The sequence below is a fragment of the Pleurodeles waltl genome, chromosome 3_1, assembly GCF_031143425.1.
Source record: "Pleurodeles waltl isolate 20211129_DDA chromosome 3_1, aPleWal1.hap1.20221129, whole genome shotgun sequence".
Lineage (NCBI taxonomy): Eukaryota > Metazoa > Chordata > Amphibia > Caudata > Salamandridae > Pleurodeles > Pleurodeles waltl.
In genome coordinates, this window is record NC_090440.1 from 1,948,476,912 (window position 1) to 1,948,497,403 (window position 20,492).

Genomic DNA, 20,492 nt, shown 5'->3' on the forward strand with positions numbered 1-20,492 from the left:
CACATCCATTCCCGACCAGCCACTGTGCTGCGCATGCTCCCCAGCCTCTGCATTGCTGAGGGCGTGGGATCCACAGACCTCATGCATCAGGGAGCCAGCGGTCTGGTCAGTCCACTGCCCACACCCTCGACCCCCCACCACCTCTGCAGCATCCTCTAAGCCTTCTGTAGGAAGTTGGCTCTGTATATACTATCTCAAAGTGAGAGATAGTGTGCACAGAGTCCAAGAGGTTGATAGTGAAAAAATTAGATAATACTAACGCTCTATTTTGTGGTAGTGTGGTCGAGCAGTAGGCTTATCAGAGGGTAGTGTTAAGCATTTGTTGTGTACACACAGGCAATAAATGAGAACACACACTCAAAGACTTTACTCCAGGCCAGTAGGTTTTTATATAGAAAAATATATTTTCCTAATTTATTTTAGAACCAAAAGAGTCAAGATTTTAGGTAAGAACATAAATTGTAAGGTACTTCATACACGTAAGTATAGAACTTTGATTTTAAACAGTAGTACACACAGTTTTGGTTAAAATGGCAATAAGCTATTTCAAAAGTGGACACTGCAAAAATCAACAGTTCCTGGGGGAGGTAAGTTTTGGTTAGTTTCTCAGGTAAGTAAAGCACTTACAACTTCAGTCTCCTGGGCATAGGCAGCCTACCGTTGGGGGTTTAAGGCAACCCCAAAGCCACTGCACCAGCAACACTGGGCCAGTCAGGTGCAGAGGTCAAAGGAGGGCCCAAAACACATAGGTGCCTATGGAGAACAGGGGTGCTCCGGTTCTAGTCTGCTAGCAGGTAAGTACCTGCGTCCTCGGGGAGCAGACCAGGGGGGTTTTGTAGAGCACTGTGTTGAGGGGGCTGGGGGGACACAAGCACACAAAACACACCCTCAGTGGCACAGGGGCGGCCGGGTGCTGTGTGCAAAGTAAGAGTCTGGTTTGTCGTAGAAAACAATGGAGGGATCTGGAGGTCACACTGGTGATGCAGGCAGGGTACAGGGGCCAGCTGACTGGGCTAGGATGAGGGCTGCCTCCTAGTCACTCCTGCACTGGTAGGTGGTTCCTGTCGGTCCTGGGGGCTGCGGGTGCAGTGCTTGGTCCAGGCGTCAGGTTCCTTTGTTACCAGGCAGTTGCAGTCAGGAGGAGCCTCTGGATCCTCTATGCAGGCGTCAATGTGGGGGTGCAGGGAGGTCGACTCAGGGTGTCCTCGTCGTCGGAGTCGCCTGGGAGTCCTCTCTGCGGTGTTGGTTCCCCTGAACTCGAGCCGGGGGCGTCGGTTGCAGAGTGTGAAGACTCACGCTTCTGGCGGGAAATTGGAGTCTCTTTACAGTTGCTTGTTTTGTTGTTGTTTCTGGACAAGGCCGCTGTCCTTGGGAGGTTCTTGGTCCTTTAGGTGCAGGTCACTCCTCTGAGTCCTCAGAGATTGCTGGTCCCGCTGGATGCATCGATGTGCAGGTTTTTTGAGTCTGTAGACAGGCCGGTAGGGCTGGGGCCAAGTCATTTGTTGTCTCCGTCGTCTCTGCGGGGCTTTCAAGTCAGCAGTCTTTCTTCTTCTTGTAGGTTGCAGGAATCTGATTTCCTGGGTTCAGGGTCGCCCCTAAATACTCAATTTAGGGGTGTGTTTAGGTCTGGGGGGCAGTAGCCAATGGCTACTGTCCTTGAGGGTGGCTACACCCTCCTTGTGCCTCCTCCCTGAGGGGAGGGGGGCACATCCCTATTCCTATTGGGGGAATCCTCCAAAACAAGATGGAGGATTTCTTAAGGCAGAAGTCACCTCAGCTCAGGACACCTTAGGGGCTACCCTGACTGGTGGGTGACTCCTCCTTGTTGTTCTCATTATATCCTCCTGACTTGCCACCAAAAGTGGGGGCTGGAGAGGTGGGCATCTCCACTAGCTGGGAAGCCCTGGTGCGCTGTAATAACAGACATGAGCCTTTGAGGCTCACCGCCAGATGTTACAGTTCCTGCAGGGGGAGTTGAGAAGCACCTCCACCCAGTGCAGGCTTTGTTCCTGGCCACAGAGTGACAAAGGCACTCACCCCATGTGGCCTGAAACTCGTATGGTTGTGGCAGGCTGGCAGGAACTGGTCAGTCTAACACTAGGATTCGGACTGGTATACAGGGAGCATTTCTAAGATGCCCTCTGTGTGCATTTTTTTAATAAATCCCACACTGGCATCAGTGTGAGTTGATTGTGCTGAGAAGTTTGATACCAAACTTCCCAGATTTCAGTGTAGCCATTATGGAACTGTGGAGTTCGTATTTGACAGACTCCCAGACCATATACTCTTTATGGCTACCCTGCAATTATAATGTCTAAGATTTGGCTTAGACACTGCAGGGGCATATTACTCATGCAGCTATGCCCTCACCTGTGGTACAGTGCACCCTGCCTTAGGGTTGTAAGGCCTGCCAGAGGGGGGTGACTTACCTATGCCACAGGCAGTGAAATGTGGGCATGGCATCCTGAGGGGAGTGCCATGTCGACTTAGTCATTTTCGCTCCACCAGCACACACAGTCAGTGTGCATGTGCTGAGTGAGGGGTCCCTAGGGTGGCATAATACATACTGCATCCCTTAGAGACCTTCCCTGGCCACAGGGCCCTTGGTACCAGGGTACCATTTACAAGGGACTTATCTGTGTGCCAGGGCTGTGGCAATTGTGGGAACAAATGTACAGTTTAGGGAAAGAACACTGGTGCTGGGGCCTGGTTAGCAGGATCCCAGCACACTTTCAATCATATCTAGCATCAACAAAAGGCAAAAAGATAGGGGTAACCATGCCAAGGGAAGCGTTTCCCTACACCTTACTAGTCTGACTCTCAACTAAGTGCCAGAGTCTGAGGCAGGATTCGTGATCACCTGCTCTACTGGCAGTCCATCACATCAGGCAGGTGGGTTTTGAAGATAATCTGTTGGGGGCTACTCCTTCCTCTTTGAGACTAGCCCTCCATCCATGCCACCATCATACGAAGGGAGGCATAGAGAGGGTTTCCATGCCAGAAGTAGGTAGTGATTGCTGTTCCTGACTTTCTGGCACCCAAAAAGGACGAGGGACTCCGCCGTATCTAAGACTTTTGATCTCTCAATCTTTTCTTCAAGAAGAAGTTCAAAATGCTCACTCTGGCTCAGGTTTTATGTGCCCTCGACCCAGGATACTTTGAGATGCAGGACGCTTATTTTCATATTCCCATCCTGCCTTCCCACAGATGTTGCTTGCAGTACAGGGTAGGCCTGAGCACTTTCAGTTCACCCTGCTCCCCTTTGGCCTTACCAGTGCCCCTCACGTGTTCACCAAGGTGATGGGGGTGGTCTCAGCTCACTTGTGCAGATCAGGGGTTTTAGTCTTCCCCTATCTTGACGACTGGTATTTGAAGGCGGGCACGTCGCTGGCTGTTGTCTCCCATTTCCATTCGCTAGATTTCACTGTAAATGTGCCAAAGTCACACCTGACTCCCTCTCAGTTGCTCCCTTTCATCAAAGCTGTTCTGGACACAGTGCAGTTTCAGGCCTATCCTGGGTGGCGAGTTCAGGATATTCAGGCTACTATACTGATGTTTTGGTCTCTATCCTGGTGAGAATGACTAAGGTTGCTGGGTCTCGAAGCCTCCTGCATCCTGCTGGTGACACATGCCAGATGGAGAAAACTCACCCAGCATATTATTGTGCTTAAAATAGGAGGTTTAGGGTCTAAATATGTTTTCATAGCTGCCAAACCATTATTATGATTAATACTTATATACAAAGGTTTTCCATCAGTAGTAACTATCACAAAAACAGATTTCCAAGGTATGACATTTTTTTGTCAAGAAATCACTAGTATGTATGATGGTAAAGCATACACCATGGGTCGAAGGAAGAAGTCAACACATTTAGATAATTGTTCAGTGAATGAGCCCATTCCTATTGTAATTGGTTTACCAGGTGGAGGCACCCCCTCCTTTGTGTACTTTTGGTTGAAAATAAATAGTGTATCTGAGATGATTCTTTGTTAAGATACCTACATTCTTCATCAGAAATGAGTCCTAAATCATTGGTTGCCAATCTGTAGCCAGATTGTAATTGTGGAATAACACTCCATAGCTTTACATATAGAGTGTCTAACTCTAGCCTCTAAGTGAAGTCATGTCTGTCACTAAGCAACCAGTCTCTGATCTGGACAATTCGAGTTGCCCAATAACGTACATCCTTTTGAAAGGCATAAATAGGTGCTTTGACATTAGCAGTCAAGCTCATGTAGTGAGTGCAAATATCTAGGCTGTATCAAGCAAAGGAGTGCAAACAGTTGTGTATGTTAGTAAATGACAAACTGGCGTGATTCCTTGATTGAGACTACACCTCCCTCTGCATTGATATTGTCGTGCTTGCTGCTTCAGTTCAATATCTGTCCGCCATTTGATTACCCCTTACTTCCATAGTTGGAAACAGTTTGATCTTAAATTTAAACACCTCCCTATACTCTGAGACCCCAGTTGATAACTGTGCTGGGTCTCACTGTCTACCTCATTTGAATTAGTGTAGTTGGAATTTGGGTTTGTCATCCTGACTCCTTGTTCAGCTGTAGAAATGTGTGGTTTCCATTTATGCGGCATTGTCTCGTACTTTCTTACATTGCATTTATACAGAAATACTAAAACTGTAACAGACACAGAGATGTATGCACATGTTCTTTATTTTAGGCTAAAGATAATCAAATACTCAGTTCCCGCAAGATGTCCGCTGTGAAATATAAGAAACTAACCAAACGTTCCAAGTAACTAAAAAGGTTTTGCAGTCACCCCACCGTCCGCACACGAATGATGTCCCGTCGTGAGGGTGTTTCCAAACAACTTTATTTTGTTGTTGCTTTAAGTCCATTGTCTCAGGCACAAGTACTGCTGCCTACAAGAGTTTCCGACCTTGGGTGTTTACCTATCCCCCCCCTTCCAGTTACCCAGCACTCTTGTGTATTTCGAACGGCCCTTTTCAGCTTCTCCACCTCTGGTCCTCACTTTGGTCCCAGGAAGAGGTGTGGTGTGGCCTTCACAAGCAAATCCGATATAAAGAAAACGTAAATAATCAACCCAGTAGCTTCCCAGATACTCTTCGATCATGCCGTCACCACACCTGTGATTCAGTGGTGCCTCTCTAATAATCAGTGAGCTCCCTCACCCAAGTGACTCTGTTGTGCTGACCGTTTCCCAGCCCTCCACCTCTTTAAAGAAAATAGGCTACCTACTGGCACTTGCCAGTGGCTATGGCCCTCCATGGTTGCGGCAAATGGAGTTACAGCGTCTACTTTCTCACTGGGACCATTGGACCTTGACACGTTACTGTTATGGTGTTCTCCCTGGTATTCTCCTGGTCTCTTCTTCCTCTCTTTTCTGTGTGTGGTGTCCTCAGCCTCTTCCTGTCCGCTGTCCTTTGTGCCTCCTCCCATTTTGATCTCCTTTTGCAGGTTCCTCAACGTCCTTGGGTTGTCCGCATTCATGCTGCTCTTTCCTCTTCCGAGTTGATGTGTCTGATAACCACTCTGGGGCCCTCGCTCTCCTTTGTAGGAGTGCGGGTCAGCGGTCCTATGATGCTTATTGCAAACACTGGTGCGCTGCAGTTCTTTTCTTCTGGGTTCATGCCGGCAGCAATCTTGAAGTTCTCAGCCATGGGCAGAGCAGCTGGATTACAGGCTTCCTCCTCTGAGGAGGATACAGATGCTTGGCATTTGAGTCAGAGAAATAGGAATATGTTACTTATGTAATTAATAGCAGACTGAGGCGTTATACCATATTGTCTTTCAGCTATAAGATGGCTGAGCGTTTGATTGCTGATCCTTCTTCGGAGTCAAACAGTGAAAAGATTTTATAGAGAAGATGGTTAAGCACTCCAGTGAGTTTTCCAGCTCTCCCACATGTGATTTTCCTTCTCCCGTTCCAAATACCTGCACCCCCCTCATGCTTTGTGTTGCTTTCTCAATCATGCTGCTCATTTTCTCTTGTGCTTCTCCTACTGCCAAACTCCCCTGCACTCCATGTTGTTCTCTCTTTTATGTGCTTCTTCCCAGCCCCTGTCACACTCTCATGCATTTGCTGATTTTCAACTCCTCACCAAATCAGCTTTATTTTATTTCCCCCTCCAACCCATTCCCCTTCCCCCACCTACACCTCTATCGCCCCTCCGCAGGTCAGTGTTTTTTTTCTTTTGAAAGGACAGACTTACTGACACCTCTCTCTTACAGAAAGTGATTTCACACTAGTGATATTTTTAACTCCTTTTTTGGGGCCTGTAAATAATAATAATACAAAAAAGACAGCTACATCATGGTTCTAAAATTGTGCGCCTATGAAATGATGTGGAAAAGTCATCACTTTTTTTTCTTCTTTTCCCCCCACATTGGCAAAGCCATTAGGTTCCAAAAGGTGTGACCTATTGGTTTTGCTAGTGCCATTTTATATTTTCTCTTTTGTTAAAAAATATTCATATATCATTCTCAGAACAGTATTTTGTTGTTTTAAGATGTTTACATTATTGGCTGCTGTTTCTACTTTTTGATTTTAACATGTTTTATCTCCTGAGCTTGTCATTTACCACGCATTGGTGGATCTTATCCTAGCGAATCATCGCCAAAAGCCAGCAGCTCAGTTCTTACATGATGTAATTTATTTATTATTTAACTAATGCCCCTTTCTCTGATGATATATCTCTTAGGTTCATATTGCAGTAAACTCGTCGATTGTGTTATTTGAAGGTACTCATTAAAGATCTTCAAAAGTCCATGTTTGCTTTTGACAGATATGCCTGGTTAACGACCCCAGGCCATCTCATGAGTACGGAAAGCTCTACTTGGTGGAATTCCTTGGAAACATGGTTGGGGGAAGGAAGACCCTGTACAACAACCAGCCCATTGATACCCTGAAAAAAGTTGCGGCTGCTTCCATCAAAGACGGCGAGGTTGGTTTGCATCATGTTTGTTGTTGCATGTGCTGTATTGACACAATTTGTTTCCTATTTATCAATCCTAACCATGATCTATTGTGTGTTTGTACATCTTTTTGGCAACGGCAATTGTGGTTCACCTAGATGTAGCTCATTCACTTACTTGGCACCCATTTTCTTACTTACTATCCAAATAATTTCATTGATACTCATATCACCCTTCGCTTCACCTATTTCCTTGAAAACCTCATCAATATGCTATCTTTTAAACATCACATTGTTTACATTAAAAAAAGAATAACATGTAGTCATAAAGCCTAATACTAGGGTTGCAGGTAGATGTTTTAATTACTACATTTGATGGCTCATCTTGCATTTTGGCAAGATGGACTTGGGCAGCAGGAGATTGGTCCATTGTGTTTCACTGTCAGTGTGGACCTTGTTTCTTTTTTTTATAAAGTGTGTAGTTTTTGTTATCTGAGACTTTATGATGGAAATGTTTTTAACTGTTTCATGTGTCTGCTTGACTTTATTGCACAGTGGTTACATCTTATGAAATGATTGTAGACCACATACACTTGTATACTTACAACATGATAGGTGTTTCTTAATGAGCTGCATAGTGATATGTTCCAGCTGTATGTAATTTCATAATTTCTTAGATATGGTTATCCATATATGAATAAGAGTGTTTTTAGTAATGAAACTAAACAGCAAGAGGAAAAAAACAGTTTTTGCCCCTTTATCTATCCTTTCTTGTGCTATTCCAAGTCTAAATACTCTTGCTGTCTTCTAGTGTTGGTGTAACGCCATTGAGTAACTGAGATAAAGGCCGTTTTTCAAACCTTTTCAGACTGTCAGGAAGCCGCTGTATTTTTGTGTGAAAAGAGCAAACCCCCCCAAAAAATATAGAGAGATGGAAGATGACAACCCAAGCTAGCTGTGTTAGCCAGGGAGACATCGGGTTCCCTTTATCTCCCAATCAACCTTCAAAAGGTTTGCAAGTAGTGGACTAAATGTCCATCACATTGTCACACAATATAGCTTATATTATAGCCTATAAAATAAATCAATAATCCCCCCCCATACTGAAGAAAAGGAATATTTTTGTAATGAGACTGGGTTGTTTTACTAGATGTACATAGCGCTGGCTCACCTTTTGCATATGGTGCCTTGTTAAAAGAATACCAAGGCAAAATGGAAGGGGGTGTTGAAACAGGATTTGAGGAGTAAGTTAAGTGAGGAGATGGTGGTAAGTATACCACTGCTGTTCTATGTAATCTCAATATCATAGGTCATTGCCGTGAGGAATTAGTTGGAGAAAGTGTATCTGGTTTGATAGGTGTTTTGAGGAACCATCAATGTCATAGGTTTCATAGATTTTCAGTGGAGTGAAAGGGAAACCAAGACAATGATGGAACCAATCTAGGCAAGTTGATTGCTCACAACTGTAAGATTTGTTGGGAACGATGTTAAAAGGCTTGAAAATGAAGCAAAGTCATTTGAGATGGGTGATCCATGAATATTCAAAATAGTGAGAATTTTAATCTGTGCAAAAGTTGAAAAATATTGATTTTAGAATGAACAGTCCTTTTAAGAATGGTATGTCAGACTTTGTTCTTTAAAGCCTTTATCCATTACACATTTTCTCAATAGCCAGATGGGGACAAGTGTTGAGCGAAATAATTTACATATTGAATTTTTACACCTGAAACTCTGGCATTAACGCAGTCCTTGAGCTTCAGGAGGAGATAGTTTAGAAGGAAACACTGGTATGCAGTGCTCAATAGGAGTTACACTTTAATGAAATAAGAGTGTGTGCAAAATGACCAGTGATGGAAAAAGTTAAGAAACAGCGGTTTCCAACTCTGAAAGTGGCCGTTAATAATCAAAAGTCCAGCTTAGTATAGAATTTCACAACACTTTTTCTAACAGAGAAATTAATTTAGGATTTAAAATCAAACAATGAATATATAAAGGAAATGCTTTGTCTTTATTGTGAAATTAATTTAAAAAAAACAAATCTGCATGTAGCAAAACCCCACTAGAAAATGAATTTAAAATGTCTTGCAATACTACTATCCAAAACATAAAAAAATACATAGAAAAATGTTTTCATACGACGAGGCACAGAGTAAAATGTACTGTCACTGAACTCGCAGCACTGCCCTTCAGCTACATTGGATGGAAATTGCTATTGAAAGCAGTTTTGTGTTGCTGTGTGTACACATTCATATCCGACTTTTTCTGATATGTACGTAACATGACCGAAGTAGGGCAAGATGGGAAATTCATGTTCATTTTCCTATAATTTTATTATCTTATTTTAGCTGAAAAAGCCTTTTCCGCAGTGGGGTTACAATTATTCATGGTATGACCAATTTCAGCACCAGGCTTAGAGGACCAGCAAGGACCTAGGTCCTCTATCGCTCTAAACCCTCGTTCGATACCCAGACTGCCTAAGTATATGTAGGGAGGTACCTTTGAGAATTCACACTATATAGTTTGGCCCTTGTTGCAGAAAACACACTTCGAGGTTGATTGAGACTCATCAACTTTGACCTTTTAAGATGTCTGTGGCACTTGGCAGTGACTATTGATGTCAAGTGTCTTCAACAACAAGGTGCTCTATGTGTACATTAAGGTATGACCGTGAGGCTTACATCCTGATGATGATATTGGGTATTTATAAGTGCAGAATTTGCCAGTTCTCTTTCAAAGGATCTCCACTTCTAATCAATATGCCTGAATATTCCTGCCCACGTGCGGATTCCAAGAAGATTTGTCAAAGAAAAAGTTTCACATTCGCCTTTGTCAGGAAGGCCAAAAAACTTCTTGTTCAAAGACTAACAATTTAGCAGCCAATATGACAGGCTGTATTGACCAATAATATTTATTTACTTGAAATGTTTTATTTTCAATAAAAAATAAATACTCGTCACTAGAGAACTAAGTGACAAAGTCCTTCTTCCCAAACCTTTTTAAAGGAAATGAAGGGAAGAGAGTAGGACAGTATAGCCAAATAGCCTACAGCCAAATAAAATGAAAAACTGACACTGGAGATTCAACACGTCCACCTCACCAGTATCTCATCATGCTTTCTGTTGCAGCTCCTTTGTTTCTGCCGAGCCCTTTTAAATCAAGTACACTTACCATCCTTTAAGATTTAGAGTACGTTTTCTGTTACTTTGTGACAGAAAATATTTTCTCTCTTAACACAAATGTCTTTTTTTTTTTTGTTGCGAAGTGCTCTGCTTGTGGCATGAAAATTTTAAAAACAGATTACCCTGATCTATGTTTTCTTAATCTACCGGATTAACACGTTTCTATCAAATGTAGTTTAAACACAGCAGGACCTTCTCCCGGTGTACCTTGAAGGACTGGGAGAAGATTCACCACATCATGGTGAGGAAAAGCAGTGAAGGCACCCGAAGTCCCTGCCTGGAAGAATAGGGACATCAGAGGAGCGAGTGTTCCCACTACCAGTGCCTCACTCTCCTTCTTAGGACTTCTTCAGAGGGAGATTCATGAAAAAACAAACACAGAGAAAACCTGTGCCATCTCTGGTCGATCTCAAAACAAAATACTGTCTCAGCGTGTTCACTGTTGAGGACTGGCAAGACACTGAGGGAGACTGACATTGAAATACCACTCTACATTGACATTTACACAATCTCCTGTTTCCATTCAGAAGTCTGAGTGGCTCAGAAAAATAAAGATACAGAGGCTACCTCTGTTTCTGACTACTGAAGAGCATATGCTCCATCCATGCCCTTACCTTTGCCAGTAGAAATAGTGGACTCAACATCTCAGTTCATCAGACATCTCTGCTGCCACCACTACTTCCTCCTGTTCCACCAGTGGCACCTGCAGAACTCTTGCCCTACATCACCAGTGCCCACAGGGCAAATCCCCTACCAGCAGCAGCTCTTGTTCCTTCAAGGAGATCGAAGTCTCCATCACCTCATCCTAGATCATGCTAGAGGGTCAACCGCAAGGTCAATTAACTCACCATTGTGCTTTCCACTCAAGGCATTTTAGACATTCAAGACATACTTCCTCCTCAGGAGTTTGATGCAGATGCCCATCACAGTCCCTCTCACATTACTCATGGCCTTGCTCTACATCCCAGGCTGGAAGATTTTCATCAACCTTGACAGATTTGCTTCCTGCACTTATCTCTACTGTTGATGACATCCGTACTTTCCAGGAGGTCGATCATCAGAGATGCAGCAAAACTAATCTTCAAGACCTCTGCTCTCATTAGTGATATTGCAAAAATCCAAACTGCTGGATCAGGATCCACTGTTCCTCCAATTGAGCCCTCCACTTGACTCTATTGTCATGGTCTCATTGATGAAAAATATTATGCCACTTCTCCTTTGTCAACAGTTTCTCCAGGCAAGGTAGTATTTTGATTTTATGGGAAGGAAAATGTGTGGCACATCCGGTACTATAATGAAACCGGCTAGTGCCACAGCCCTATTACGCAGACAAGATAGCTCTCTCTGGGATTCCTTCCAACAATTTGGTAATGGCCTGCCTAGAGATCGCCTTCAGAATTTCCTAGAAGTATTTAACAAAGTCATAATGGTTTCCCACCATGTTATTAGTACCACTGTTAGTCTTAAGACAAGGTCATCTTCCTGGTTAAAACTTACAAGCCTCAAACCTGAGGCGCAACCAAGAATACTGAATGTGACATTCCAGGAAAACACCTTATGCAGCACTCATGCAGGTGATGAGATGATCTGAATTTAAGCTCTACAAGCTGTAGGGCTGGGAATCGAAAAAGAATAGAAAAATTCCTACATCCTTTACAATTAGATTGAAACCCCTAAATGTCCTCAAGGTTGGCCGCAATATCAGAGTTGGTCTTGCACCAGTAAACACACCAGTCCAGAGGGAAAGGAAGTCATCAACAAGCTGCAGTAGAAGACGGGCCTCCTGTGGAAGCCAAGGAATTACTTAATTTCCCCCTCTTCTGGCAGCCTTTCTGGTGGGCTGGAACCATCTCAGATTTCTCGAAACAGAGGAGATTAATCACAATGGTCAAATGGATTCTGAATATTGTTTTGCTTAGAATGGCTAATTTCACAGATTCAGATGTCCTTCCTCAGCAGTTCCAACAAAATCCTTCCCATAGCAATGGGTGAACATTGAGCTAGATGAACAAGAAGTCAACATCCACTTGCACAAACAAGTTCTTGAGAGAGTCCCTCCCTCCCAGGAAGGATTGGGAATTTATTCCTGCTACTTTCGGGTGAAAAAGAAAAGTCCAAATAAGGATTTTTTCCTCAGTCTGGGTCTAAAACTGGCAAACAAATGGAAAGAAACATTCAGAAAGCAAGCACCATCAAATCTACCCACAGCTCCATAAGGGACATTGACTATGCTCCATGGACCTTCAGGGTGTGCAATTCCATGTTCCTAAAGAAACATTAGAAAATCCTGAGTTTTGTAGTATGAAGTGTTCATTACCAATACAAGTTCTTTCCATTCAGCCTCAAGTCTGTTCCAACAAACTTCTCAAAGTGCATGGCTGTATCTGGATGACTGGCTGATCGAGGCCTCAACATCACAACAGACTTGTCAGCATTTCCAGCTCAGTCACTACCCTCAATCAACTGAGATTGAATGTCAGTCAAGAAAAATCAAGTGCAACTCCAGTACGGTGGTTACATTACCTTGAGTGGTTCTGGATACCTTATAGGCAAAAGTGTCGTTCAGATTAAAGACTTCACTGTCTGTCTGAAGTGTCTTCTGAAAGCAACTCAACTGACAGTCAGTCAGTTACCTCCTTCACAAGTTCAGGGGCTACAATCTCCATCCCAAAATGCCAATATTTGAATTTGGCAGCCTGGTTCTTGCATTCATCAGTATGGTCTCTTGATTCTCCTTTAGGAATGTATGAACATCCTGAAAGAAGCTGAGCATCATCCATAACAAATTCATACTCTTTCAAATGGAAGAGTCTCTCCATCTGGTGTTAGCAACACAACTTTTACCTGTGATTTGCCCAAGAAGCACTCTTATATACCTTCTTATTTAGGACCGGTCCGAGTTGCAATTGTCGTCCGTAAAAGTCCATTTGTCAAGTGTTACTGCGTACAGAAAATGTTCTTCAGTCTTTTTTTTTTTTTTTTTTTTCCTCAAGAACCCAACCAATGAAACCATACCACTACTATGGACTCTGGAATCCACAACTTCTAGCTCAATCGATTTTCAGAACTACAGAGGAAACGGTCTTCTCTGCTTACCATTTTCCATTTTTTGTTTTAAAAGTAAAATTTGAGATCTGCTCAGGGCTTGACTGGTGAACCAAAAGCAGCCCTGAGAAACATTATCAATCCAGCCCCACTTCATTTTTCTCGTGCAATCTTTCTCTCCATCCATTCTGTTGCTCCTCCTTCTCTGGATGCTTTCTCTCTACTTTCCTCTTCCCTCCCTCTCTTTCTCTTAACGCATCCTTGTGCACTTAACCCTGGGAAGCTGGGGAAAGTGGCATAGACACCAAGAGCGCCACTCAGCTTTCAAAACCTGCTTCCAAATGCTTCAGCCTGCTAGGCCAGGTTCTGTGGTCAACCCCATGCTGAACACGACCAAAGACTGCTCATGGCGTGGGGTTGTCTGTCAACGAGGGGTTAGGTGCAAGGCCTGGCCATAGGCCAGGCCTGCAGCCACCCCTTCAACCATGCATTGCAAGTGGTTGGTTTTATGTATGGTATTAAATAGGAATTTACGTTACAAAAAAACCCTAGAACTTCTCTGAAGATACGAAAAATTAAAGTGATGTTATATTTAGGTCTGGTAATAGTATCCTACTTTGCATTAAGAAAACCTTAGCAATTCACTAGATACTACTGTGTTTCGGGGGTGGGCTCCCCGGGACTCAGTGTATCCCATGGGCCTTTAAGGCTCAGGGAGGGAAGCTGTATGTCCCCCTCTTTTAACTTGCATGTCAGCTCCGGGGATGGGGTCCCCAGGGACCATGGATGGGCAGGGATTTGGGTTGTATGTACCACCCTCCCTAAACCCACCCTCCCTCCCTTTTTTTTTTTGTAAATTTTTTTTTACATTTATTTTTTTAAGTAGTGGCCCTGGGAAATGAGGACCCATGTCCGTAACCCGCCTACCGAATGGGGTCCCCACACTTCCCTCCCTTATTTTGAAATTTCAGCCCTGGGGGATGAGAACCTCGGGCCTCGATCAGGCTCAGGAAGGGGGCTTTGTTTTACTTGGTGACCCCTGGCCGCTGTGTGTGTTTTTTTTTTTTCTTTTTTATCTTTTTTTATCTTTTTTAAAATACATATTTATATATATATATATTTTGTAAGAAAACCCTTTAACTTTGCATTTATCTAGAGCTCAGTTATTGAATCGTCCAAATTATTCAATTAATTGTTTTACTCTGCTAATTTGGTGGTTTTGGGAGGTGCCTTACCGAAGGACACATTGCTCTATGAAATTGAGGTTAACACGGTCTCCAATCCAGTAAACTGTGGAAAGACGGAATGAGGTAAAAATGTTTTTGGTTGTCTAAATGTAGGGGTACAGGTTTGCTCCAACAGAGCAGCAGTGTTGTGACCACTTCTTTCTGTTTTCAGGCCGTGTGGTTTGGCTGCGACGTTGGAAAACACTTCCATGGCAAGTTGGGCATCAATGACATGAATGTGTAAGTGCTGCTTTTTTGTGGACACGTTTGTGGTTTTAGAAATGTTTGCAGAAAATAAATGTGACCTCAACCGAAAATATGCTGCTACTTTTAATAGCTCCCATTGACATGCCTTTAAGTCAGAGGTTTCACTTTGAAAGTGTGAATCATTACCTCCTCTTGACAGACCGTCCAGTTCTGGGTATGAAAGAAGATGCGTGGCCTTCCATTACCTTCTGGTGGTCTTTATTCAAGTCTTCAGTGGCCCTTAATCCATAGAACTCTTATTTTATGTACAATATAGCCAGCCAGGCTATATTGTTTTTTAAGTAGTGTTCTAGTTCTAGTGCAGACTGCACTATAACTCATGAAGTACTGAGAAACTAAATATCTGAAGCGGCTTTGATATGAGCTTCCTCAAGGGTTGGTTTTGGTCTCCTGTCCTTTGAACATGCTTTGAGTTTAACCAAACATTGACGAAACCTAAAAGATAAAAATCTGTACATAGTTTCCCATTTTTGATTTAACAGCCTTCCAGGCACATAGTTATTTGAAATTGTTTCCGTGGATGCTTTCTCCTTTAAGAACATTTGAATTTGGAACAGGTTTTTTTTCTCATTTTTGCAATTACTTGTCTTCATCTTGAAATTATGGCGTTTCTTAAAAAAAAAAAAAAAAGCTACATATTGTTTGGAAAGAGAAGGAAGGCCCCACTCAGCTAGAAAAAACAATGTTTTACTGTGATCTTGAAGCCTACGAAATAAAAACAGAGGTGCCCATGGGCGCTGTGTGTGTTGCTCAAAGCCTGACCAACTTGTGACAAACGTAGTTTTTAGCAGCTGCGTACAAATAGTATTCATGGACGCCTTTGAAAACACATGACTAATACACATGCACACACTTTTCTTACATCCCCACTCCCACTTTCTCAGTTTTGTAATACAAAATTTCCTAGCTGTTGTAAAGGGAAGCTTTCAATTCCAATAAGGACACGGATGCAAGGATTATGCTGTTCCTTTTTTGCTGTATAAACACTGCAGCCACATGGAACATCAACATACCAATAAACTACCTTTCCCATGAACACGAGGTAAGGTAGAAATAAAAAAGAAAATGCAACATAACATCCATTGTCATTAGTTTATCATCACATAGTCCCTTGTCACTTCTTAATTCCCCTCTTCGTGCAACCATCATAATGTTATCTGAGTCTCTTACTCCTGTTTAGAGGTATCAGTATCTACGGAGCAAATGAGTGTATAAACAGGAGAAACACCAAATGCAGACATCACACAAACATTTAGGAACACGTCCTGACTTAGTGAGCAATCATGAACGGTTTACAACAGTGTGTGCAAAAGTCATTACTCACCCGGAAAGAAAAAGTATCACACCTCAAACTTAAGAAAAAAACCCAGCTGGGCGATACTGGTGAGAATAATCCTTGCCTCCACGTTCTTAATAGAATTAAAAAAATTCATTTACGATAACTGACATTTTATATTCTACGTCGGGCCCCAAGGCAAGGATTATGCTAGTTGAAAGCTTACACACCACTAAAGAAGCCATAGCAATTACTGGCTTGAAGAAGAAGTTCTTAAAGGTGAAATTAAAAGCCTAGTCTGCGGCACTGATATCTTCCAAACGGGCATGCAGCCAAAGCCATTAGAAGCCATGGCGCCATTTACAGAATGTGCATCAGAAAGGCAGATATCAATGCCTACTTTCTGTATTACCCACCAGACCCAACAGGCTATGATTTGAGAAGAAACCAGCTTGAAAGGCTTCCTGAGGGCAAATAAGGAGCATTCTCCCCTAGGGCGTCCCAGCTGATCTGTCATTGTCTTATATGCCTTAATGCATCTAGCGACACACTGTTTGGGAGTATCAGGCAAGGAGGGATAAGATACTATCCTGGTGTGGGTCTTTGTGCGTTTAGAGATTTGAAAAGTTACCACATCTCGGGTAAAAACTCTACCTGTAATCTCTAGAGCCCGGACATCCAAAATTGCTGACCAAAAGGAATTTACTGACCTGTAAGCCATGCCCTTCGCTGCTGTGCCCGAAAGGAAATTCAACACTGGTACAGTGCCAGAGCCCACAGGATCGAGATCCCGTTGCATACACCAACTGGACCATTTTGAACAGGCAGATTTGTATTGGCGTACTGTGGAAGACATGAGTGCTTTTGTGAGGAGAGATTGAGCTTGTTGCGAAAGGCTCGGGACTTGCAGTAGTCTCCTTTAATCTGCCACACTGTAAGACTAAGAGACTGTTCCACCACCCGCTTGTGGATATTCCCGGATGGGTCTTGGAGGAGATTGGGACTCGGGGGTAGAAGGATTGGAAAATCCCTAGAAAGGTCCATCAGAACCAGATACCATTCTTGAGATTTCCAAAGAGGTGTTACCAGAACCAGGTTTGTCCGTTGCCTCCAGAACTGTGCCGATAGTCGAGCGATCATAGAGAACGGAGGAAACGTGCAACTCTGCTCTGTCCTGTCGAAATGCACCTATTTCCTCCACAAGCGGATCCGGCCTCCAGCTGAAGAGCCTGTCTAGCTCCTGATCCAGAAAAGATGCAAATGGGTCCACCATGACAGGACCTCCTCTACAGGTCAGGTGCTGGAAAATCCTTGGCTGGAGTTTCCACATGCTCGAATCCTGAAGATACCTGGAGTTCCAATCTTCTACTATGTTGGAAGATCCCAACAGAAGTTCCGCCATCCCCGATAATTTGTGGGCAAGGCAGTACTCCCAGAAGACCCTGGTGAGAGCCGACAGAGCTTTTGACTTTGTTCCCCCTAGCTGATTCATGTAACGGACCATGGACACATTGTCCATCTTCCGGAGGACACAACATTGGATCCTGTCTTTGGTCCAACAACGTACCACAAAGGAGCCTGCCAGAAGCTCCAGAGGGCATGGATGGCGAGGTTGAGAAGGGGAGCCGTAAAACTCAATTTGAAACTCTTGTATTGTCTGAAGCACCCATGCATCTGAGGATAATCCCTTGCCAGTTGTGTGAAAACTGGGCAAGCATGCTCCCAACCGCCACATGAGATGGAAAAGTTGAATTGGCAGTTAGAGCGTCTTTGGGCGGACCGCCCTCTGCAAGCACCTCTGGAGCCATGAAGGCAGGGTCCACCCTTGGAGGGGAAGAAACTGGCAAACCGGTTGGAATCTTGCCACTATGCATGTCTGCCTTGGCCTTGTAAGCAGGGCTGTGTTGTGGGACAGCTGGCCGTGTTCCCCCTATCATGACCCACCCCGATGAAAATCCTAGGGTTGAAAATTTGTTTAATAGAGGCCTGCATCCTATCTAAGGAATTGAAAGTGGCCACGACTTTTCCCAGCTCTCGGACTGGTTTGCTTTGACATCTTTCACAGTGCTTGAAATTTTTGGTACATTGGATTTGGTACAAATGTGGCCAATATCTGTTTTAGAATCACGTCAGTCATGCAGATGCATATATCCTTGCATCCCTTTCTACATACATGAATTCAAATAATATATATATGTTCGATGGAATGTGTAGCTGCAGATACACATGCTGTGCATATACTTCTGCCATCTAGTGTTGGGCTCGGAGTGTTCCAAGTTGTTTTTCTTCGAAGAAGTGTTTTCGAGTCACGGGATCGAGTGACTCATCCTCTTTGGCTCCATTGCGCATGGGCATCGACTCCATCTTAGATTGTTTTCCCGCAGAGGGTAAGGTAGGAGTGATAGAGTATAAAGAAAAGAGATGTCCATGCTAATGGAATGTTTAATATATATATGTATATATATATGTTCGATGGCATGTGTAGCTGCAGATACACATGCTGTGCACATCCCGCCATCTAGTGTTGGGCTAGGAGTGTTACAAGTTGTTTTTCTTCGAAGAAGTCTTTTCGAGTCACGAGATCGAGGGACTCCTCCCCTTTCGGCTCCATTGCGCATGGGCGTCGACTCCATCTTAGATTGTTTTCTTTCCGCCATCCGGTTCGGACGTGTTCCTCTTCGCTCCGTGTTTCGGTTCGGAAAGTTAGTTAAATCTCTGAAAATTCGACGGTATTGTTTGCGTTTGGTATCGGGTTAGTTAACACAGATCGACACCGAATTTGGAAGAGATCCGGTAGCCCTTTGGGGTTTCGATTCCCCGGCGGGGCCTGGTCGGCCCGACCACGTGTATCTTCAAGGCTAATGGAACGGACCCCATTCCGCTTCTGCCCCGAATGCCATAACAAGTATCCTTACACAGATCAGCATCTGGTCTGTAACTTGTGTATGTCTCCCGAACACAAAGAGGATACCTGCGAGGCCTGTCGAGCGTTTCCGTCGAGGAAAACGCTAAGGGACCAGAGTGCAAGAAGGCTTCAAATGGCGTCGGCGCCGACAGGACATCAAGAATTGGAGGAAGAAGAAACCTTCTCCATCGCGGATTCGGACTCGGACGAGGCCGAAACAGAAAGGACGCCGAAAACCGTGAGTAAAACACCCATGGCCAAAACTCACGGGAAATACATCAAAGCCCAGGGGACGCCACCGCCAACAGGCCATGGCTTAACCCGAAAATTAGGTGACCGCCCATCGGCACCGAAAAAGGGCACGCATGTGTCAGTCATCCAACTCCGGTCAAGATACCGGCACAGAACAGACTCAACACCGAGACATCGGGTCAGAGCAAGCTCGACATCGAGATACCGGCACCGAGATATCGGAACACCGAAAGCCAAGAAAGTGTCTTCGGAGCCGAAAAAGACTATAGAAAAAGTTTCGATACCGAAACATCCGGCTTCGGAGCCGAAACCAAGCTCCTTCACGGAGGAGCAGGGCCTGTCCTCACAGATGCAAGGACACAAATTCGGGCAGGAGCTAGAAGCAGGGGAGCCATATTACACACAGAGAAGGCTCCACATCCAAAAGGAGACAGGGAAAATCAGAACCCTCCCTCCAATCCGAATGAAAAGGAAACTTGCTTTCCAAGAGAAAGACAAACAGCCACAAGCAAAGGGGGCAAAACAAGTAACTCCGCCACCATCACCACATCGCTCACCACAACCATCACCAATGGCCTCTCCACCAATGATGCAGTCCCCAACGCATACAGGGATGAGCCAAGATGACCCTGATGCATGGGACCTTTATGATGCGCCTGTATCAGATAACAGTCCCGACTGTTACCCAGCGAGACCGTCACCACCTGAGGACAGTACTGCTTACACACAGGTGGTGTCCAGAGCAGCTGCATTTCACAATGTCACCCTGCACGCAGAACCAATTGAAGATGACTTTTCGTTTAATACTCTGTCGTCCACACATAGTCAATACCAGAGTCTGCCTATGTTACCGGGAATGCTGAAACACTCCAAACAAGTATTTCAAGAGCCAGTGAAAGGCAGTGCCATCACTCCAAGGGTGGAGAAAAAGTATAAACCTCCACCAACAGACCCTGTATACATCACCCAGCAATTGACACCGGACTCGGTGGTAGTAGGTGCAGCTCGCAAAAGGGCGAACTCACACACCTCAGAAGATGCACCACCACCCGAGAAGGAAAGTCGCAAGTTCGACGCAGCGGGGAAAAGGGTTGCGGCACAAGCAGCCAACCAATGGCGCATAGCCAATTCCCAGGCTTTGCTATCGAGATATGATAGAGCTCACTGGGACGAAATGCAACACTTTATAGAGCATCTACCCAAAGAGTTCCAAAAGTGTGCGCAACAAGTGGTGGAAGAGGGCCAAAGTATCTCTAATAACCAGATACGGTCGGCAATGGATGCAGCAGACACAGCTGCAAGAACTGTAAATACAGCGGTCACCATACGGAGACACGCATGGCTACACACCTCAGGATTCAAGCCAGAAATTCAACATGCAGTGCTGAATATGCCTTTTAACGGACAGCAGTTGTTTGGTCCAGAAGTGGACACTGCTATTGAGAAACTT

The 20,492-nt window shown here is 44.3% G+C and overlaps 1 protein-coding gene across 1 annotated transcript in view; it reads left to right on the top strand.

The window, feature by feature from the left end:
* The window catches only part of BLMH (bleomycin hydrolase), a 305,030-nt gene that overhangs the window by 119,296 nt on the left and 165,242 nt on the right, over positions 1-20,492 (top strand). The window contains exons 8-9 of the mRNA XM_069226259.1: positions 6,764-6,922; positions 14,515-14,582. Coding sequence (XP_069082360.1) covers positions 6,764-6,922; positions 14,515-14,582 — 227 coding nt within the window. The remainder of the gene's footprint in view (positions 1-6,763; positions 6,923-14,514; positions 14,583-20,492) is intronic.